Here is a 20,392-nt window from a genome sequence, read left to right as displayed (position 1 = left end):
TGGCAAGTTATGGCGCAAAAATGCAAAGGAGGAAATCTTGATGAAGTGTCTAACCCAGGAGGAAGGTGAGCATCTCCTGGACCAAATCCACTCTGGCTCCTGCGGCAACCACGCGGCCTCAAGAACACTGGTCGGTAAGGCTTTCCGAGCAGGGTTCTATTGGCCGTCAGCAGTAGCCGACGCAGAGAAGTTAGTTCGCCGCTGTGAGGGTTGTCAGTTCTTCGCCAAGAGAACCCATGTACCAGCACATGAGATTCAGACGATTCCAGCCTCTTGGCCCTTCGCGTGCTGGGGACTGGACATGATCGGGCCTTTCAAACCGGCTCCTGGAAAATTTACATGCGTCTTCGTGCTAATTGACAAATTTTCTAAGTGGATAGAATACATGCCTCTGGTACAGGCATCCTCAGAGAAGGCTGTCACGTTCCTCGACTAGGTCATCCACCGTTTTGGCGTACCCAACAGCATCATTACTGATCTGGGTACTCAGTTCACCGGGAACGCTTTTTGGGACTTCTGCGATGAAAGGAGCATAGTTGTAAAATACGTCTCGGTGGCGCACCCTAGAGCTAATGGACAAGTCGAGCGGGAAAATGGCATGATCTTGGACACATTGAAGAAGAGGATGTATAGAGAAAACGATAAAGCTCCTGGAAGATGGCTTAAGGAGTTGCCAGCCATGGTCTGGGGCCTCCGGACTCAGCCCAGTTGAAACATCGGCGTCTCACCATACTTTATGGTTTACGGCGCTGAGGCTGTCCTCCCACCAGATATAGCTTTCAGATCAGCACGGGTAGAGAACTACGACGAGGGCAAGGTCAATGAAGTACGGGAGCTAGAAGTCAACAGCGCAGAGGAGAAAAGGCTCGATTCTTGTGTGCGCACGGCCAAATACCTTGCTGTTTTGCGCAGGTACTACAACAGGAACGTTAAAGAGCGTTTCTTCGTGGTCGGGGACTTAGTCCTGAAGTGGAAGATGAACCAGGCTGGTGTCCACAAACTCGCAACCCCATGGGAGGGACCCTTCATGATCAAGGAAGTCACACGTCCAACGTCTTACAGGTTAGCTCACCTGGATGGCACGGACGTACCAAACTCGTGGCACATCGACAAGCTTAGACGTTTCTATGCTTAACTACTGAGATATGTACTCTACTTGTATTTTAGATTTACTTTAATAAAGCAATTATGATTTCTCCGACTACTCTAATGTGTCACTCCGAATTTTATGGCTATTCTAACTTAGCCAGTACAAGCCGACCACCACTCCTTCTACGGTTTTCGGAGCAGGCCCTGTCTCCGGTTCCTCCCAACACGTGCACGGGATCCGCTCTCTACGTTGCGGGTGATCAGCAGGTCCCCCCTGGTTTGACTTGTCTGCGTCCATGTGTGCACAGGTCATAGTACCTCACACTCCGACCACATGCCAAACTAGGGCCGCACAAACTTTTCGGGATGATGTGTCGAGCAAAATGGTACAACTAAACAGAACGTTAACACGTTCCCACTTAGTTACACCAACAAAAAATTTCAAGCTTAAATACGTTTTGTATAAAGCAAACGAGCTTATAATGATATACAGTTATGTTATTACAAGCTTGCCTGAAGAGGCTCCAGTTTACAATAACACAACTATGTCCTCCTTCTACAGCTCTAAGCTTATTACATTGGCTAGTCGGGGCGCATGGCATTTGCTGCTCGCCGCCTCTGATACCCTACTCGAGTCTTGGGGACTCTTGAGCTGGTCGAGCTGAAGGGGATGGCCCCGCCGGTGCCTGGCTGGTCGAGACCACAGGCTTCGTTGGTTGGCTTGTAGATGATGGCATTTCCAGCTGGCTTGTCGATGGCATACCCTGTACAGGTGCTGTCCCACCTCCACACAGGTTAATATCGCCAATTATCTTTGACGACAAGTCCAGCTGGGCCGTCCGAAGCTCTTCTGCCTTATCTGGGTCTATCTCCTTCGGGTACCCAGTCTCCAGGCGTTTGAGATCGATCAGGGGGTAGTGAGCACGCACCATGCTTAGCACATGGGCACCCGTGTACTCACCCGCCTCCTTCACGAATTCTTGGAACCATCCCCATGCTTGTCTGCATCTCTCGACCAGTCCGAGCTAGGGCGTCCTTAGTTCTTCCTCTATGAGCGCCGGATCGATAAGGTCGAGGACGGGCACAATACCAGTTGCCATTTCTTGGCACCGCTTGTTCCACGTGTCCCGCTCCTCGGTGGCCTTGAGGCATCGTGCCTTCCAGTCGTCACGCTCCTTGATCACGGCCTCTAGGTGCCTCTTGGCATTGACTTTCAAAACTGAACGCAGTATAAGACATCAAACGTGATGACACGACAAGGCAAGGTGGGCAATAGAATGAGAGAGGTGATCTGGAATGCTTACTTTTCAGGTCCTCCTTCATTCTGGTAGTGTGGTCTTGGAGTTCAGACTGGCTGCGTGCCAGTTTCTCGTTGTCCTCCTTCAGGCGACCACATTCTGCGGTCACACGGCTATTTTCCCCCTGGAGGCGGGTCATTTCAGCTTCTAAACCTGAATTACAGCTGTTACTGCCGAGAACACAATAACACAAGTCTTGTACTTGCTATGATACGGTGAAAACTTACTTGTTCTTTCCCGCTCTTTGTTATTGAGCTGGCCGACCAGGTTTTTGTTCTGTGCTTCTCGGTCTGTCCTCTCCTGGTCGGCGGCTTCAAGTTGGCGCCGTAAGCGTTCCACTTCAGCCGTCAGCTCTTTATTGGTCGTCGTGATTCCTTCTATCTGGTCGAAGCACCTTTTTCGGTATCTTGCAGTTTTCATCAAGTCCTGCATATAGACAAGCTACGTCAGACAGTTCGACTATGCAAAAGGGTCAAGGACTCAAGCCAAATATACCTGGACTTCTGTCACCAGACGCTTGGCCGCCTGTTCGACCCTTAAGGTCTCTTCGACCTCTGGGATTTCCTCGTGCATGACCCATTCGTCGTTCCGATAGCGCGACACATATACATGTTGTCGCCTATCTTGGGGACGGCCCAGGGCCTCTTCCACTTCTTCTTCTTCAGCCTCCTGTTCAGGGGGCGGCGCTGGTCTAGAGTTTGCAGACTCCACGACCACTAGGGTTTTCCCATGAGCCGTCGCGTCGGCAAAAACATTCTGGGCCACTTCTGGCTGCTGCTCCTCGGCTAGATCCAGCTCCCTTGGCGCCATGGTATCCGCCTCAGCAGGGTTCGTGCTCGGAGCACTTGTACTCTGCTCGGTTGTCTTCTTGACCAGCTGCTCGGGGTCTGGCGTCTGGTCGTCCGCCTACTGAGGCCCAGGCGGAGTCCTTGCTATGGGCTCCTCCACGGCTGGCTGCTGGGCAGTTTGACCCGCCGTTGTTGGTGAAGACGTGCCGCACCCAGCTAGCTGGTCGGGGCTCTCGGTGGATGCCGATCTAATGCATCAGAGACAAATTCAGAAGATAATAGTATCCAATGCAAAATGCAAGCTTACATAAAAAATATAGATACTTACAGCTTCGACTTGCGGAATGATGTGGCGAAGGAACGTCTCCTCGACCGCCCCTGCTCCGCTTGCTCGGCAGTTTCCGACGGGACTCTTTCTACCTCCGGTACAGGCGTCGGGGTATGATGCTTGACTGTTTCCTTCGTCTGTCCTCTGTGTTGCAGTGGTCGGTGCTTGTGACCACTGCTGGCCCAGAGGAGCCACCCTGCTCTGTCGGTCCCACCTGCCTTCTCCTCTTTCGGGGGACGAGCCGGAAGATGTCCGCATCCTCTGCTTCGTCGTCCGACAGGGGGAAGATGGCTTGGCGTCGTTTGCTGGCAGCCGGGCGCTTGCCAGCGGCTCTGGTCGAGGTGTCCTCTACAGTCTCGAGCACCGCCCAGTGAACATCAGTCGGTCCTGGCGCTGGTCTAGGGCGGCTGGGCCGGTAGCTTGCGGCCATTCTACACCGGGGGGAGGCGACACTGAACACTTCTGCCCAGGTCACGACCATTGCACTGAGACACAAAATGAGGGCAAGCAGTTATTTTCTTGCTACAACATGACTCTACAGTTAAAAGGAGGCGTCATTTACCTTTGGGGGAGGTCGAGCCAGCTTGAAGGCGTGCTCGATGGCGTTCAGCGCGACATAATTGGGATCAGCCAGGTTGAACAGCTCTCCAATCCTGGCCTTGATTTCCATCTTGTCGAGCGGCTCTTTCCTGGTCCTTGTTGGATCTGCAGCCTCCTTGGTACTCGAAGCCAGGATGAATCCTTTTCTGGCAGGGCTGAATTCTTCGGCTGATGAAGTTGCCGACCACGCTTGGGCCGTCAAGCCTTCCCCACGGGATCATCCCGAGCAGTTCGGCGATCTGCTCCAAGTTCTCGGGCTTCTCCGACCAGCTATTTTTCTTCTCTGGAATTAGCCCCACATCGCACAGAGTGATAGTGTTCGGTTCTTCACGGATGTAGAACCACTTCTTGTACCACTCGTCCAATGAGGTGTTCCAGGGACAGTGCAGGTATTGAGCCTTCATGCCGTCACGCAGGTTCAGGTAGACGCCTCCGGCGATCTTCGAGCCACCGCTCCCTTTCTTCCGAAGACAGAATAGGTGGCGAAAGAGGTCGAAATGGGGCTAGAAGCCACCGTACGCCTCGCAGAGATGGATGAAGGTGGAGATGAGAAGAATCAAGTTGGGATGCAGATTGCAAATCCCAATCTCATAGTACAAGCAGAGACCCTGAAGGAAAGGGTGCACTGGAATCCCAAAACCCCATTTGAAGAAATCTTCGAAAACCACAATTTCACCTGGTTGTGGATCGGGGAAGCTTTCTCCTTCTGGTGCGCACCATCCAGCGAGTGCCTTGTTGTGGAGCACCCCCATGGTGACGAGGTCTTCGATGGTCTGCTCGTTGCTCCACGATTTCCACCACTCCTTCGCCATGATACCGCCTTTCTTCTGGGCGTCTCTCCTCGCCATTACTCTGTCCTTTCTAGGGGAGTGGATGCGGTGGCAAGGGGATTTGGCGATGTTTATCGGAGGAATAGGGTTTGGCAAGAGGAAGACGAAGGTGGCGGCGGCGAATGACAATGGGGAACGGTGACAGTAGCTTGCCAGATCTACATTATAAATAATGAAGAGTTCCGTCGTTTCGTCCGCCCAAGTTTCTTGGGAGACGTGCGCACGCGCAGCGGACGGTTGTTCACACCACCTCGAGATCTATGCCAATAAACACGACCCTTCGTTTACAGTGTACGTGCCTCTTCGCTGATAAAGTCAGAGGGCCCACACTGACGCACCTCTATACAGGTGCCAAGCGACAATTTGACAGAAAGAGTAAGAGGGCAGAATGCCGTGCTATACCTGTTTGCTTTTTTGACCAAGACGTGTCAGTTTGGACTTGACAGAGTATGGCGACAAATAAATACAACAAATAATAGTACAAGCGGCACACGCGATAATGGATTGCCCAGACCACTACTGTGTTTGGGGATCGCCTAGACCACTACTGTGCTCGGGGACTGACCGGACCATTCCCTTGCTCAGGGAATACTCTGACCACGGTAACTTTTCCAACCATTACCGTACTCAGTAAATGCTATGACCACTGCCGTGCTCGGGGACTCTCCCGACCACTATTCGGAGTTTGCTCTCCTCGACTACATGTGATTGGTACTCGCATACAGTTGAGAGACATTTCTTTAGACCTTGCTACAAGGCTCATATTTCGCCTTCCAGCAAACTCGGGGACTACGTCGGTACGATGCACCTGCTGGTGAATCTTGTTTTGCCTATGTGGCAATTGGATTTTCAACGTCAGCGGAAATTATTTCGAGACCCTGGCACCACGTGCCTACGTCACCTACTACCAGGCTCGGGGACTAAGTGGGCACACTTCACCTTGCGGTGAATGTGTTTCTCTACTCGACCCCTGTGCTTTGAATAATTGTAAGGATTAATAATATGCTCGGGGACTGCCCCGACCACTGCTTGAATAATGGTTCTCCTTGGCTACATGTGAATTATACTCACATACAGTTAAGAGACATTTCTTTAGACCTTGCTACAAGGCTCATATTTTGCCTTCCAGCAAACTCGGGGACTACGTCGGTACGATGCACCTGCCGGTGCATCTTGTTTTGCCTGTGCGGCAATTTGGTTTTCAACTAATCTAGGAATTCTTTTTTAAGACCCTGGCACCACGTGCCTACGTCACCTACTACCAGGCTCGGGGACTAAGTGGGCACACTTCACCTTGCGGTGAATGTGTTTGTTTTTCAACCCCTACGCTTCTGATATTCAAGGACGCTAAGCTTCAAGATCACTTACATTTCTTTTCAGAAATACAAGTGGGCACACTTCTTAGGACAAGAAATCTTTTTCTTTTTCTTTTTTCTTAAGAGCACCATACATTCTTCGGACAACCTACTTCTCCGGTGATGACGGGTGGTCGGAGGAATCAAGGGTTCAAGCCTCACTTGTCGGAGAAGGTCAAAATGGCGTGTCGCAGCATAATGTATGATGCTCGGGGACTAGCTGTGGGGGTATTAACCCCTATACCCTTACGGCTAAGCTTGGGCTGGCCCAGATCGATGGGTTCAGTCCACCCGAAAGACGACGTGCGGCCCAGTTAACCTAATCGGAGTCCCGCACAAGGAATCAATACGGATTTGGTGACCAAGCAGGATCCTGGTCGGTTAGAATAGGAATCCTTGTCCGGCCACATATGGCAATTGTAACTGACTAGGATGAGTTTCTAGATCTGTAACCCTGCCCCCGGACTATATAAGGCGGGTAGGGGATCCCTCTAAAAAACATCTCTCATTGATATACAACAATAAAAATCAGACGCAGGACGTAGGTATTACGCCTTCTTGGCGGCCAAACCTAGATAAAACCTCGTGTCTGTCTTGCGTCACCGTCTTGTTTTAGGGCTTGCGCATCTGTCTGCCGATAATCTACTACCTTGGGCATACCCCTAGGTAGACTGCCGACCATATTTTGTCGACACTTATATTCCTAATGAAGTTGTTTATGTTACTAGTGCGTGATATGTTTGTTAATGTTACTTTGAATATATACATGTGCTTTCATATTATGTTCATATTGCATAACAAGTAGTTCAAATTTTGTAATGCTACATAATGTTAATTTGAATTTTATTAATTTGAATACTCTGACGCTTTGTTTATCAATTTGTAATAGGATTGCCCCTCCCACGCAGCATCCATTGTACCCCATTCTTGAGGTGGAGTACGACAACCAGCACCGAGCACACATCTTGAGTGACAACGACGCAGAGGTGGCCCAGCCTACTTTGAGGCCCCGCACGCACACCAGGGCGCACCAGTGGGACGAGCGTTACGTGTCGTACATATGGCGTGTCGGCTTCCTCGAACTTATCCGTGTCGTCAACCATGGTCTTCCACCCCTTGACCCATCACTACTACTGTAGCTGTAAACAGGTGCGAGTGCATTCTTTGTACGTAAACTTTCTTGTAATAAATTTGAGGCAACAGGTGGAGGCCTGAGACCCACACGTTCCACCTACCTTGTGGCGAGATGACCATGACCATGCAGGACGTGAAGGCTATTTTTGGCCTTCGGTTGGGGGAACTTCCAGTGACAGGGATAGTTAACAATGATCACTGGAGGGAGCTGGTGGCTCAGTTTACTGGCTTTCTTCCACCAGATGACGAGGCTTCCAACAAACATAAGTGAGAAATTCAAGCCTATTTAATACTTGCATTGCTTTCCTACAGCCACCGATTCTCATTTTCTTTGGTCAATTTCAAGAAAAGTTCTGGTGTTTCGTCGTCCTAGATCACATAGCGCTTTGATTACTTGGACCCACAGGCTGAGGAGGCTCTGATCGACAGGTTTGCTCAAGTGTGGCTCTAGCACTTTCTTGGTGCTTTCCTCTTCCTAGACGCCTCGGGCAGCACCATCAGCTGGATCTTCCTTGACATACTACGTTAGCCATGGGAGAACATAGCGGCGTACAGCTAGGGCAGCGCAGTCTTAGCATAGACGTATCGACAGCTATGCATTGCCTATCGTCGCACCTCAGGGTATGTGAACCTTGGGGGTTGCTCGTACCTACTCTAGGTTTGGTGTTCGGAACATTGGCCTATTGGGAGGCCCCTTAGTACTGGTTTACCGGTAAGTACTTTGGTTCATTATATTCTTCAATGTGGTTACATATGATGAGTTTATTAATGGCTAATTCATTATCATGTTCAATGCAGCAATGGAACGGGCAGGATACACTCCCTACAGCTCTATTTATCTGGATGGAATTAGAGTTAGTTATAGGGGATGCGAGGTGCAAGTACAGGGAGTACACTAATGGTCTCAACGTCCTGACACAGCACCAGGTTACGCTCTCTTTACTATCATACATGTGTCTTGTTCGATCTACACTATATCACAGCCTAACTCAATTATGAAATGTTCAGGTGCATTGGTGTCCTTGGGATGCTCCAGAGCTCTAGTACTATCTCAGTCCTGTCACTAGGGACGAGTCAGAGGAGTATCGTTGCAACGTCCCTCTTATTTTCTTCCACATGGTCGAGATTCACTTGCCCGTCAGGGTCTGTAGATAGTTTGAAAGAATGACAGGCTGCCCACCACCGCTTTACTCCACCAACCAAGGATTGCACAAGTGCGTTATCGATTAATAACAAAGCTACAATTCAGAGGTGTGTGTGGTACAACTAACATCGTTTTGTTGCAGGTATGACCACAGGAAGAGGTACAAGACCAAGGATTGACGCGTGACACACAATGCACACATCCACTTGTGGGAGACTAGGGAATGACAGCCGATCTATGCGGGTCCTCCACATGACCAGCACACCTTCGACGAGTACCTGCGGTAGCTTCACATGTCTACAAGGACACATATCAAGCCCCTGTACACTAAGGAGGCGATTGACAAGGACTCGGAGGAAGATGTCATCGAAAATGTGTATGACGTTACCACTAGGGAGGACACAGCTATAGAGAGGCCCGCTTCAAATATACGTGGTAAGATACTTGAATAGTACAATTTGTTATACTTTTGATATTAAGTATGTGTACTAAAACTGTCCAACCGTGTTTCTATACCTAGGCGACACAATTGTCAAGGATATCCAACAAAGCAGCGTTTCGGCTTCACGAGTCTAGAGGGCAGGGGCTAGGCGTTCTCGTGGCTTTTGTGGAGGTAAACATAAACTAGTCCCTTCCGAAAATGTTTCTTTAGTGTATATGCGTTTGGGAAATACACTAACTTTAACGTCTATTTATGCAGAAGGTGAAGAAGAGCTGTAGGAAGCTAGCTCAGAAGCTAAGCTGCATGGACACTCCTTATAAGGAACCGCCACTCCTGGCGCGGTCGGGTGGCATGCCTTCAGCCTCTTTGAGGACACCAGTCGACTCTTCTCAGTCGATGACAGGTGCCACTTCCGCGGTGCATACACCACCACATCATAGCGCTGGGAAGGACCCTACAACCGAGGACAATGATGACAATGACGACGACCCCTAGGCTTCCATAGATAGCACGACCAGTGAGACGATTAGCCGCAGGACGAGATCGGCATGTCTCAGCTAGGTGGTGCCCCGCTTGGTACCCAAGGAGCCTCATAGGTACTAACAAAGGTAGTTTCTTTAAATACGTAGGCTACATGAACTAACGATCATAAAGAATTCTAAGTAATCGTGCATATCATATACTTGCAGGGTACAAGCCATACGCACCGGCGACGCGTGAAGCCCATTTTTGCCGAGGCACGATATGAAGCGACTTAAAGCAGCCATGCAGCCTGTAAGTTTCTGTATATCCTTGACGCATGTTGGCCATTTCATGTTGGTGATGGCGGAGACCTTGTTAGGGTTGGGTTCGATGCCACGAGCGCTGATGATATAGCCCAGCAGTATACCGGACGGAACTCCAAATACACACTTTGAAGGGTTCAACTTCCATCGGTATTTTTTAAGGTTGGCGAACGTTTCTTCGAGGTCGGCGATAAGATTGTCGGCGGTCCTAGACTTGACGACCACATCGTCGATGTAAGCTTCGACGTTGCGTCCGATCTGTTGATCGAGGCACATCTAGATGGCCCTTTGATAGGTCACCTCGGTGTTCTTGAGACCGAAGGACATGGTGGTATAGCAGTATGCACCGAAGGGCGTGATGAATGATGTCTTGATCTGGTCTTCTTCCTTGAGGGAGATCTGGTGATAGCCGGAGTAACAGTCAAGGAAGGAGAGTAGTTCATAGCCGGCGGTGGAGTCTACAACCTTGTCTATCCGAGGCAAACCGAAGGGGTCTTTAGGGCAGTATTTGTTAAGATCAGTGTAATCAACGCACATTCTCCATTCTTTATTCTTTTTTCAGACGAGAATAGGATTAGCTAACCATTCAGGATGATATACTTCTTTTATAAACCCATCAGCTAAGAGCCATTTTATTTCTACCATAATAGCCTCCTTCTTGTCTGGCGCGAATCGGCGAAGTTTCTGCTTGATCGGTTTGGCGGTCAGCGAGACATTTAAGGAGTGCTCGATCTTCTCCCGTGGTACCCTCGGCATGTCTGTAGGTTTCTAAGCAAACACGTCGGTGTTGGCACGTAGGAAGGAGACGAGCGCACTTTCCTATTTGGGGTCGAGGTGAGCCCCAATCTTCATGGTCTTGGAGGGGTCATCGAGGCCGAGGCTGACCTCTTTATTTCCTTGGACTTGGTGGAGGCACGGGGAGGCTCTAGCTTTGGGATCTCCATGTCGTCGGTGGGCAACGTCTTGGCTTCGGTGACCACGCTGGCCATCTGGATGGAGAGGTCGGTGGCTTCAGCGAGAGCGAGACTCTTTGTCTCGCATGTGTAGGCGATAGAGAGGTTGGCCCATAGGGCCAGAACTCCTACAGGCGAAGGCATCTTCAGCACCAGATACGTGTAATGCGGTACAGCCATGAACTTGGCCAAAGCTGGCCGATCAAGTATGGCATGGTAGGCGGTGTTGAAGTCGGTGACGTAGAAGTTGATGTGTTCGATGCGGTAGTTGCTTGCCATGCCGAACTGTACTGGTAGGGTGATCTCTCCAAGCAGTTTGGAGGCCCTGCCAGGTACCACACCCCAAAAAGAGGAGTCGGAGGGTGTGAGATCTAATAACCCGAGGCCTAGCTCCTTTAGGGCTCCGGCGAAGAGGAGATTCAGAGCACTCCCACCATCAACGAGCACCTTTCTGAAAAGCACCTTCTGAATGGTTGCGTCGAGGACGAGGGGGAAACGCCCTATGTAGGGGATGTCTACCCACTAGTTGGCCCTACTGAAGGTGATGGGTACCTCAGACCATGGGTGATAACTGGGGTTGGTGGTGGCGTCGTCCGTAGTGATGGAGAGCACCTGTCGTGCGGCGAGCTTCCATTCTCTTCTGCTCTCGGTGGAGGCGAGGCCCCCGAAGATGGTGGCGACCACCTTGTCGTGGTCCTGGAAGGCTGCTGTTGCCCCCGGGTGGTCGACAGTCTTCGGCTCCGTCGTTGGCATTGTCTTCCAGCTTTTTGTCCTGAAACTCCTTAGCCAAGCTAAGGCAGTTCTTCATCTTGTGTTTGGCATTCTTGTGAAGAGGGCACGGGCCGTCGATGATTTTTTGGTACTATTTGTCATAGTTGCGCTTGGCGCGAGGTTGACTGACGACGGCGATGATGTGGTCTGGCCGGCGGCGGTGATTTTGGCTAGGCTTTGGTCCTTCTGTTCGATCACGGCCGCTGTCACGATGGTTACTGCGGTCATCGAAGCGGCGGTCATTGTGGCGTCGGTCGTCGGGGCGGTCGTTGTAGCAGCGAGGTGGGCGATGGATGCCTGCATCCTCGTTGAAGCGCACCTCGGCTTCCTCAATGTCGGCATACTGGTTGGCAGTAGTGATCATCTCGCCAATGCCTATAGGCGGCTTGCGATTGAACTTGGAGTGAAGCTCGCGATGGAGGAGTCCTCGGGGGAAGGCGGTGATGACCTCAGCTTCCGTGATGTTGGGAATAGAATTCCTCATCTCGGAAAAGCGTCGAATGTAGCTGCGGAGGAGCTCGGATGGCTTCTGGTTGATGCGGTTGAGATCATGCTTGGTGCCCGACCGATTACACGTAGCCATATAGTTGTCGGTGAATACTTTTTTAGCTCTTCCTAGGATCCGATGGAGTCCGGGGCAAGGCTAGTAAACTAGCTCATGGCGGGTGGCATGAGCATGATAGGGAGATAGTTCGCCATGACACTGGTGTCTCCTCCGATGGTGTGGATAGCGGTGGCGTGAGCCTATAGCCACTGTGTTAGGTTCATCCTTCCCTCGTAGGGCTTGACCCTAGTGATTTTGAAATCACGGGGCCATTGAAGTGTTTGAAGCACCCTTGTAAACGATGGGGGCTCTTTGGGGTTGTGGTCGGCGTCGGCTGCAGTGTTGCCGGCGTTGATTTGCTCGAGAGCTGAGTCCGGGTTTCCATACTCCTACTCGTACTCCTAGCGGCGGCGTACTTTGTCTTCATGGTGACCGAAGTGACGTTGCTCGATTCACCGTCATGCATCCCGGAGGTTACCGAGGTGCACTCGAGCATACTGTTCGACCTCCTGGTCGTGTTGGCGATGGTGTTCGGCGCGGTGTCCCCCAGCTTCCCCCTAGAGAGGCAATGACTGGTCGGCGAAATGGCTTTGACTGGGGCGGCGATTGGATCTCGGCGTAGCTGATCAGCGAATTGTGCTCGTGGAGCATGAATGTCTCTGATCCTCGCGAATCTCGTTAACCTGACAGTGTGCCGCTTTAAGCATGGCGGCGACCTTGGTGAGCTCGGGCGTCTATGGGAGGCGGGCGAGCTCGTTGACGGCCACTACCAGATTGGCACTTGGAATCTTGAAGACATCGTGGCCGTCAACGAGGAGAAACTCTTCGTCGAGGTCGTGGTGGAGTGGGAGTGGCCTTCCTTGTGAGTCGAGCCGATTCTTTTGAGCAGCCTCGGGCCTCGCAATAGCTGCCTTGTTTTCTCGGCGCCGCGCACGGTTGACGTTCCAGTTCTCATGAGCGACACGTTCCTCCTCGGTTTTTCCGTTCCGAGGAGGGCTGTCGACGCCGACGTTGAAGATTGCACCACCCCAGAAGGATGGGAGAAAGAGTTGCTCGGTGAAGGTTTTGGCGAGGGTCTCCGTAGAGCCCTAAGACTCGAAGCCCGGATTTTCCTTCGAGATGGTCTGGAGGGACGCCCCGGGGCACTGGCCTATGTGTAGCATGTTGACGGCTAGCGGAGGCTGAATGGCGAGCTGGTCGACGAGCGGATGGGCGTCTCCCACCTAGTCGGTGAATTTTCCCCTCAGGGCGTCTTGGTAAGTAGCGGCGATGTTAGTGAGCCCGAAGGGTAGAGCCGCAACTCCTGGAGTTTTCCAAGCAGCCCCCGATAGATTTGGATCGGAGGGTGGTCGGCGCTGAACTAGAGTGTCCAGAGCCGATTCGACGACGGAGAGGCAATCGACGAGCTTCAGACCGACCCGATCGATGGATTCGATCAGATCGTCATTGTTGACCTACCTCCTCTGGTAGCGAGAAAGCAGGTGGCGGGTCGTTGATGAAGGCAACCTCAGAAGTAGTTCCAAGATCGGATCTACAGTTGCGGGTGCGGGGGTGGTCGGCGCAGAACCGATCTGCACCGGCTCGAGGAGCTCTCCGACTCCGTCAGCATTGATGACCCACGAGATGGATCCAACCATGAAGATCTGGCCGAGCTATGGAAGGGACGAAAAGCCTGTGGAAAAAACCATCTTGTTCGATAATGAAACAACACGCACACCCCTATCTGGCGCGCCAACTGTCGATACAATATCGTCGATAGTCCTCCGAGGGGTATTCCACGAAGGTAGATTGATCAGCAGGGGAGCGTGAGATCAAGAATAAGAAGGCAACAGAGACACACGAGTTAGATAGATTCAAGCTGTCAGTATGACGTAATACCCTACTCCTGTGGTCTGTTAGTTTGTATTAGCTATCGTATGATATTGCGTGTGTTTGGAGAGGGTCCCTGCCCGCCTTATATAGTCCAGGGAGCAGGGTTATAAGTCGGTTAGATCTAAGAGATAACCGAAAAATAATAACTGATTACAGGAATCTTGGGACCATATATATCCTAACAGATCTCATAGTATCTTTGGGATATCTTTCAGATGTCTTACGGAAGGCGCCGACCAGAGTCATGCCCCGCAAGGCTTCGTCTTGTGGGCTGGGCCGCCCCTGAGGGCGCAACCCATGTGGTCTGTCGTGGGTATCCGGGGTCATACCCCCCATACGACCACACCGACGTTGGCTACACTCCCAATGTGTTGCCAACAAATCCGAAGAGACAGAGACGTTCGAGGGATCCTTATACTCCTAGGTCTTAATTTATTAGGTCGAACTATTATTGGCGTCCGAAACTTGCAGACTTAGTTGGTTATGTTATGTCGAACTTATGTTAAACCAATAAAAATATTATATGACAGCTTGTCAACTTGCGCGCGGACTTCATTTGTTTGCTTCATATTCGTTTCAATGCGTCGCGGCATCACTTCATGCGAGATTAAGTAGCAACTAGTTCGGAAACCAGCAGTCCCGGGGTATCTCGACGCCGGTGGCCGGCGTCTTGCGCGAGGGGTCGAGGAAGCCGAGGTCCATGGTTGCGTCGTCGTCGATCCTACAATATGGGGCCAAAAAGCCAAATAAATAAGTTCTTTTAAAAAATATTTGTTTCAATCTGATCTAATTTTTTGTAATCGATTAGTTAACATGGTGGTTAACCGTATTATGAAAGATAGAAAAAATATCATTGGCTTATCAAATTCTGAAAAAAATTCAACAAAAGACATAAACAAATCCACTATTGATTTTACGTCAAGCAATACTTAGAATAACTCCCACTATCGGCGCGGCGCGTTCTGATTAAACCGTCCAGGTACCATCGGGCGGGCGGCGGGCGCAGCGGCCAGGCGGGCTTGCTGCTCGGGCAGGCGGGACTGGCTGCGGGGTTTCATTCGGCTCTGCCGCGTCACAGATCAGGGCGCAGCACTGCCGCACCAAGGTCGATGGCGTGGCAGACCCTGCCACGTCATCGGTCAGCGATTCCGATCGTCGCCACGTCAGCCCTCTGCCACGCCATCATGCATGGCGCGGCACAGGCATTTAGCCGCGCCAGGGCAATGGCGCGCGACCAAAAGTGTTAGTTAAAAAAACGACAGTGTTAGATTTAAAATTAGTTTTTAAAAAGTATTAAAATTAAAAAAATCTCGGAGGACCGGGCTCGTGCTAGCAACCAACGCGCGGGCAAGCGCCTCCGGTTCGGCGGCGCGAGCGAGGGCGAGGAGACGAACATGGAGACCGACCCATCCTCAGTGCCATCCCCGTCCCCGTCGTCGTTCCATGCTCCTTCCACGTTGGGTGAAGCAGCGGACGCCAGGCCTTAGCTCGCACTGCTCGTCTTGAGGAGGAAGAATCGCTGACAGCTTGGCCCTACCCAGTGGAGAGAGAAAGAGGTAGAGGATGAGGTTACGAGAGAAGGGTATTTTAGGCGTTTTCATTGGCTGGGCCCACGTGTCAGGGTTGATAAACAGCGAAAACCAAATGGAAGGTGGACGGAATAGGTTGGCTCCGTTCGCTTGGAGGAATTTGGAGGAATCCGAATGAATCTGGAGAAATTTATGAGAGAAAAACACTATTTCAGATGAAAAAAAGAAACGAATCCAACCGAATTTAAGAACACGTGAATGGAAAAAAAAATTATAACATACACGTACGTATGAACTTTTCAGCCGTAGTCCTCGAACATCTTTCGTAATGGCACAAGGAGGAAAGGCTCTTTTTCTGGAACCATCCTTCCTGCGCAAACCAACCAACCGAGCAAGCAAGCTTTCCAAACAAGCAGAAGCAGAACCCCCGCACCACAGGCGGAGCGTGCGAACTCGGAAGCGCGAAAACCCTCCTCGCCCGAGGAGGATCCCTCCCGCGGCGCGCGAAGCAGACCCCCAACCGGCCGCCCTCGCGAGCCGCGGCGGGGACAGCGGAAGCAGCATCACTCCGGAGCAGCAGCCCGGAGAGGGGTTCTGTAGGAATCTCCGAATCTGCGGAGTTCGTGGCCGGATTTCGCGGCGCGGGGCCTTCTCGTTTCGGGCGAGACGATGGTGGGGTTCGCGGGGAAGAGGAAGGAGCTGGAGCAGGTGGTGGACGGCCTCTCCGACTTCTCCCTCTCCGGCCCCGCTGCCAAGAGCCGCAGATTGGTGAGTTGGTGAGCTGTTTGTGCCTTTTTTAGGCTTCTATTAATTGATGAGGGCCCTTATCTGGTTTGCTGGCGCAATCTTTTGCCCTAATCTTGTGCCGCTACTATGCCTGCGAGTTCATCTCTTTAATTAGTGATGATTGGTGGACGCCTAACTAGGGTGGTTGATTATAGGGATTTGGGAGCGGTTACATGTTAGCAAATACAGTAAAATTCCTTTTTTTAAGGAAAAAAATAGAATATGTTACTTCAACTATATCTTGCACTTGATGGTTATCTATACTTGCTGTAATGTCCGTGACCTGCCTGTATAAGTGGCTATTTGATTAAAGCGTCTTCATGCAATTCGGCAGAATAGATTCAATAGATGTTTTGTCAGATCTGTTTCCAGTTTCTATACCGTTTTCTTATTAATTAACTAGAATGAGTTTACTCAGCAGTATCTGCTCTGTCAGTAACTTCCTACTGAAAATGCCTTTCTGCAAAGAGCCTATGCATTCAGGAAATCAGTAGTCCTTTCGTAGGTCAGCCTAGGATGCTTGTTCTGTTTACATGCAGATATTGCCAGATTATGTTGTTGCTGCTTTTGTTGGAGTTGTTCTTTGGTGTAGAAATTCGAGTCGCGGTCTCCTCGCATTGCACAGGCGAGGGTAAGGCTTGCCACTGACACCCTTCCTTAGACCCGCACAGAGCGGGAGCTCTCTGCACTGGGTTCTTTGATGTAGAAATGTAGCGAGGTTTATCCGATGATGATATGCTGGGTGTTCTATGGCATCATCTCTATACGTTTCTATGCATTTGTTGTGACAGTCTTGTTATGATGTTATCTAGCAAAGTAGCTCCCTGCTTTCTGTTTGATCACTTCAAGTGAAGAAGGAAAAACCATAGATGTTGCAATTTTCCACTGCATAAGAAGGGTTTATCATGCATGGTGTGCACAGCATGTCTTGTTGTGCATATAGTTAAGCATTCTGTCATTATGGTGTTTTACATTCGTTGGACGTCTTTATTCAGAATACTTATTGCATCTGTAATGCCTCTCTGAACGAAATGTTGCTTATTATTTATAGGACCCCGGGCTCCCACCAATTATGGAAGAAGAACCACCTGCTCCTTCCATGTCATTCCAGATGCTGGGAGAGAAAATCGATGGTGGTGTTGACATACCCAGTGTGGAAGTCATGATGGAAGGTCTAACAACACATCATGTGCCTAGTGAGGACATGTCACTTGTTTTATACAAACCAGTAGATAATCCCTTATCATTTGGTCCTGGCATCTCAAGCTCTTCATTCATAGTGAGTTCAGACTTGATACGTGGTCTAAAGAGTAAGTACATCGTGACCAACCTTCTTTAGTTGTCATTTATATTTAAACCACTATTCCTGTGAATCTTTGGAAGGGCGGGCCTGGTGCAAGCGGTAGAGTCTTACCGCCTGTGACCGGAAGGTCCCAGGTTCGAGTCGCGGTCTCCTCGCATTGCACAGGCGAGGGTAAGGCTTGCCACTGACACCCTTCCCCAAACCCCGCACAGAGCGGGAGCTCTCTGCACTGGGTACGCCCTTTTTTTATTCCTGTGAATCTTTGGTATTTTGATCCTGCATTTCGTTAGATTTCTAAGTGTCAAATGTATATCCAGAACTTGTATGATATTGTCGTTACCTAAGTATTTGGGTGTTCCTTGTGCAAATATAAACTAACCTATTTAGATTTTTGTTAACTTTGATATCTATGACATGTCCAAACCTATCTCTTGGTACTTTAAGCAAGCTATATGCAGAGCTGCAAAGAGTCTACTATTTAGTTGTGTCATGCAGCTAGTTGGTGAATATAACAGGAAGCAATGCCTGTTGGCCTAGGGGCCTGAGATGATGTGTTTTAGCCATGACATCACCTGCTTACATCCTGATTTGTGTGAGTGAACGCTTGGTGTGTCCTTTGTCTAGTGCTGTAGTTGTGCTGCATTCTTTGCTGTGCAGAATATGACCCATGTCATGATTTTTAACGTGATTTACTTGCCAACGATTATCTTCTTCCTTTTATTTTCTTTGGTTCTGCTGTTTCTTGTAGAGATTTTTCATTAGCTTCTATTTTGCGCCACCTTCACATGCAGCATATTTTTCCAATTATACGTGTTCTGAGTTATAACAACTCATGAGTTTCTTCGCTGTTTTCACTTTTCAGACCATGCTTTCAATCATGCGAACTATCATGAGATGGAGGGTGAATCTCCTGAGCGTAGGAACAGCTTGGCTTTAGTTCCTTGGACACCACCACAAGTGTCTATAAGATCTGACTGGGTTGCTGCTGAGCCAGTGAGCACACCGATTTTTGAAGTACCTATGGAGGCTGATGAGACTGAAGTAACTTCTATGGATGTCGAGGAAACACCCGAAGCAGTTTCTGGCGGATTCAATGGCGAGAACCTTAGCCAGTGGCAACATTGTATGACCCCGTCGTCGTTACCAAATCCATCAGCCCATGTTATGTGGTCAAGGTGGCAACCGGGAGGCCCTGTGTCTCTAATAGGCCTCCCCTAGCTGTGTAGAAGTAGCTGGCTGCTTTAGTTGAAAAAAAAAACTGATTATGCTTAGCATGATACCTCCTGGTGTAGTGCTGATCTTCCCCAGCAATATGTGTGCCAGTAGACTCCATGTTACAAGAGAACCTGATTAGATTGACATCCAATTAGTTGATGTAACTTGTTGGATTTATAACATCTTAATGCCCTAGTTTCAAACTCCTTTGCATTATTATTGTATTACCATGGCTGGTTTATTGATACCATAACCGTTCAATTGCCACGAATTTTATCATATATTTATATAAAAATTAACAATATATGCTTCTTTTTAATAACATGTTTTAATGTTCATATAAAATATATATGTATCTGTAAAAACTGAGATTGATCAAAACAGCGGGGAATCACCTGCTCTAGTTTTCATTTAAAAATAAGTTTACAAAAAATCATTTGAAAATAAGTTTAGAAAGGGTTGCACAAAAAAAATTACCGGAGAGAAACTGAAAAAACAGCAGGGACAAGAGCAAGACTCATGTGGCCATGTGCCATTGATTCATGTATCACCACCTCACTAGTCACTGATGCCTTTGTTTGCCCTATGAGGAGGCGATAAAAGTCTTGCTTCCACCGTGGGAATCACAGTAGAGTCCCGCCATGTTGCCTTTCGTCCTGTGAATGAGAATCCTATCACCTACTTCTACATGATGACTGCTGAGCAAAGGAATGGCATGCATACGACGCCAGTGAACTGATGCCTCCCTCTTACGCTCTCAGCATACCAGCCTCTAAAAAAAAGAGAAAAAATCCTCACTTGAACTGTGGTGTCGTCGGCTGCTCCAAGCTCCTCACCACACCGCACCTCCGGCCGACCCCGCCGCCGCAAGGTCTTGCAGCAGGATGCTCTCTCTTCTCCGCTCCCTCCCCAGCATGAAGCGCCTGCTCCGGCATCTCTCCCGTGTGGCTGGCCCTTTCCGCGTTGCTCCTTCCTGTGAGGCACCCGACCCCTTCCCTCGCTGCTCCGCGCGCCCATGCCGTGCCCGCATCCACCTCGCCCATCAAGGAAGGGGGAGGCAGGGGAGGCTTGCACCTGCGCCTGGGGAGGCCTATGCCTGCATCTATGCCCCCATCCACCTCGCGTCGTCGGCAAGAAGGGGAGGCGCGCAGTTGCAAGTCTATGTTCCAAGTGTTTCAATTGTTTCAGATGTATGTTTTAAGTGTTTTATTCGGATGTTTTAAAAGTAAATCGGGATGCTGCACATATTGTAATGTCTATACACGTATGTTTCAAGTCTATGTTCTAAATGTTTCACCTGTTCCAGACGACTGTTGCAAGTGTTTTATCTGGATGTTGCATATGCATGCATATTGCAAGCATGTGTTTCAAGTGTTTTCGGGTATTTCATACGTATGTTTGCAAGTGTTTCATTTGAATGTTGAATATGTTTGCAATGGTTTTCAAATGTTTTTAGACGTTTTCACAAGTGTTTCAGACACTTGTTTCAAGTGTTTCATTTGTCTTTTTTTTTTGTATGTTGCAACAGTTGTATGTAGATGTTTTGAAAGTAAATCGGAGTGTTGCAAATGAGATGCGCGTGGGAAGTGGCAGCGGTGCGGACGACGTCTAGGATGGCGCAGGCTC

At 49.8% G+C, this 20,392-nt stretch overlaps 1 protein-coding gene across 1 annotated transcript; it reads left to right on the top strand.

Moving 5' to 3' along the window:
- The first annotated feature begins 15,815 nt into the window (after positions 1 to 15,815).
- Positions 15,816 to 19,008, top strand: LOC136534261 (uncharacterized). Its single transcript, XM_066526715.1, has 3 exons — positions 15,816 to 16,230; positions 17,300 to 17,558; positions 18,414 to 19,008. Exons 1-3 carry the CDS (start codon positions 16,132 to 16,134, stop codon positions 18,767 to 18,769), a joined length of 714 nt encoding a protein of 237 aa, XP_066382812.1. The 5' UTR covers positions 15,816 to 16,131; the 3' UTR covers positions 18,770 to 19,008.
- The last annotated feature ends 1,384 nt before the right edge of the window (positions 19,009 to 20,392 follow it).

The sequence above is a fragment of the Miscanthus floridulus genome, unplaced genomic scaffold, assembly GCF_019320115.1.
Source record: "Miscanthus floridulus cultivar M001 unplaced genomic scaffold, ASM1932011v1 os_1718_2, whole genome shotgun sequence".
NCBI lineage: Eukaryota > Viridiplantae > Streptophyta > Magnoliopsida > Poales > Poaceae > Miscanthus > Miscanthus floridulus.
The sequence above is the reverse complement of the archived record's forward strand: the minus strand, read 5'-3'. Positions and strand labels throughout refer to the sequence as shown.

Bases quoted from the DNA above. Each gene is read 5' to 3' on its own strand.
- LOC136534261 (XM_066526715.1), top strand. From the start codon at position 16,132: ATGGTGGGGTTCGCGGGGAAGAGGAAGGAGCTGGAGCAGGTGGTGGAC. The intron at 16,231-17,299 runs GTGAGTTGGTGA...TATTATTTATAG, and splicing joins CTGCCAAGAGCCGCAGATTG to GACCCCGGGCTCCCACCAAT. The intron at 17,559-18,413 runs GTAAGTACATCG...TTCACTTTTCAG, and splicing joins CTTGATACGTGGTCTAAAGA to ACCATGCTTTCAATCATGCG.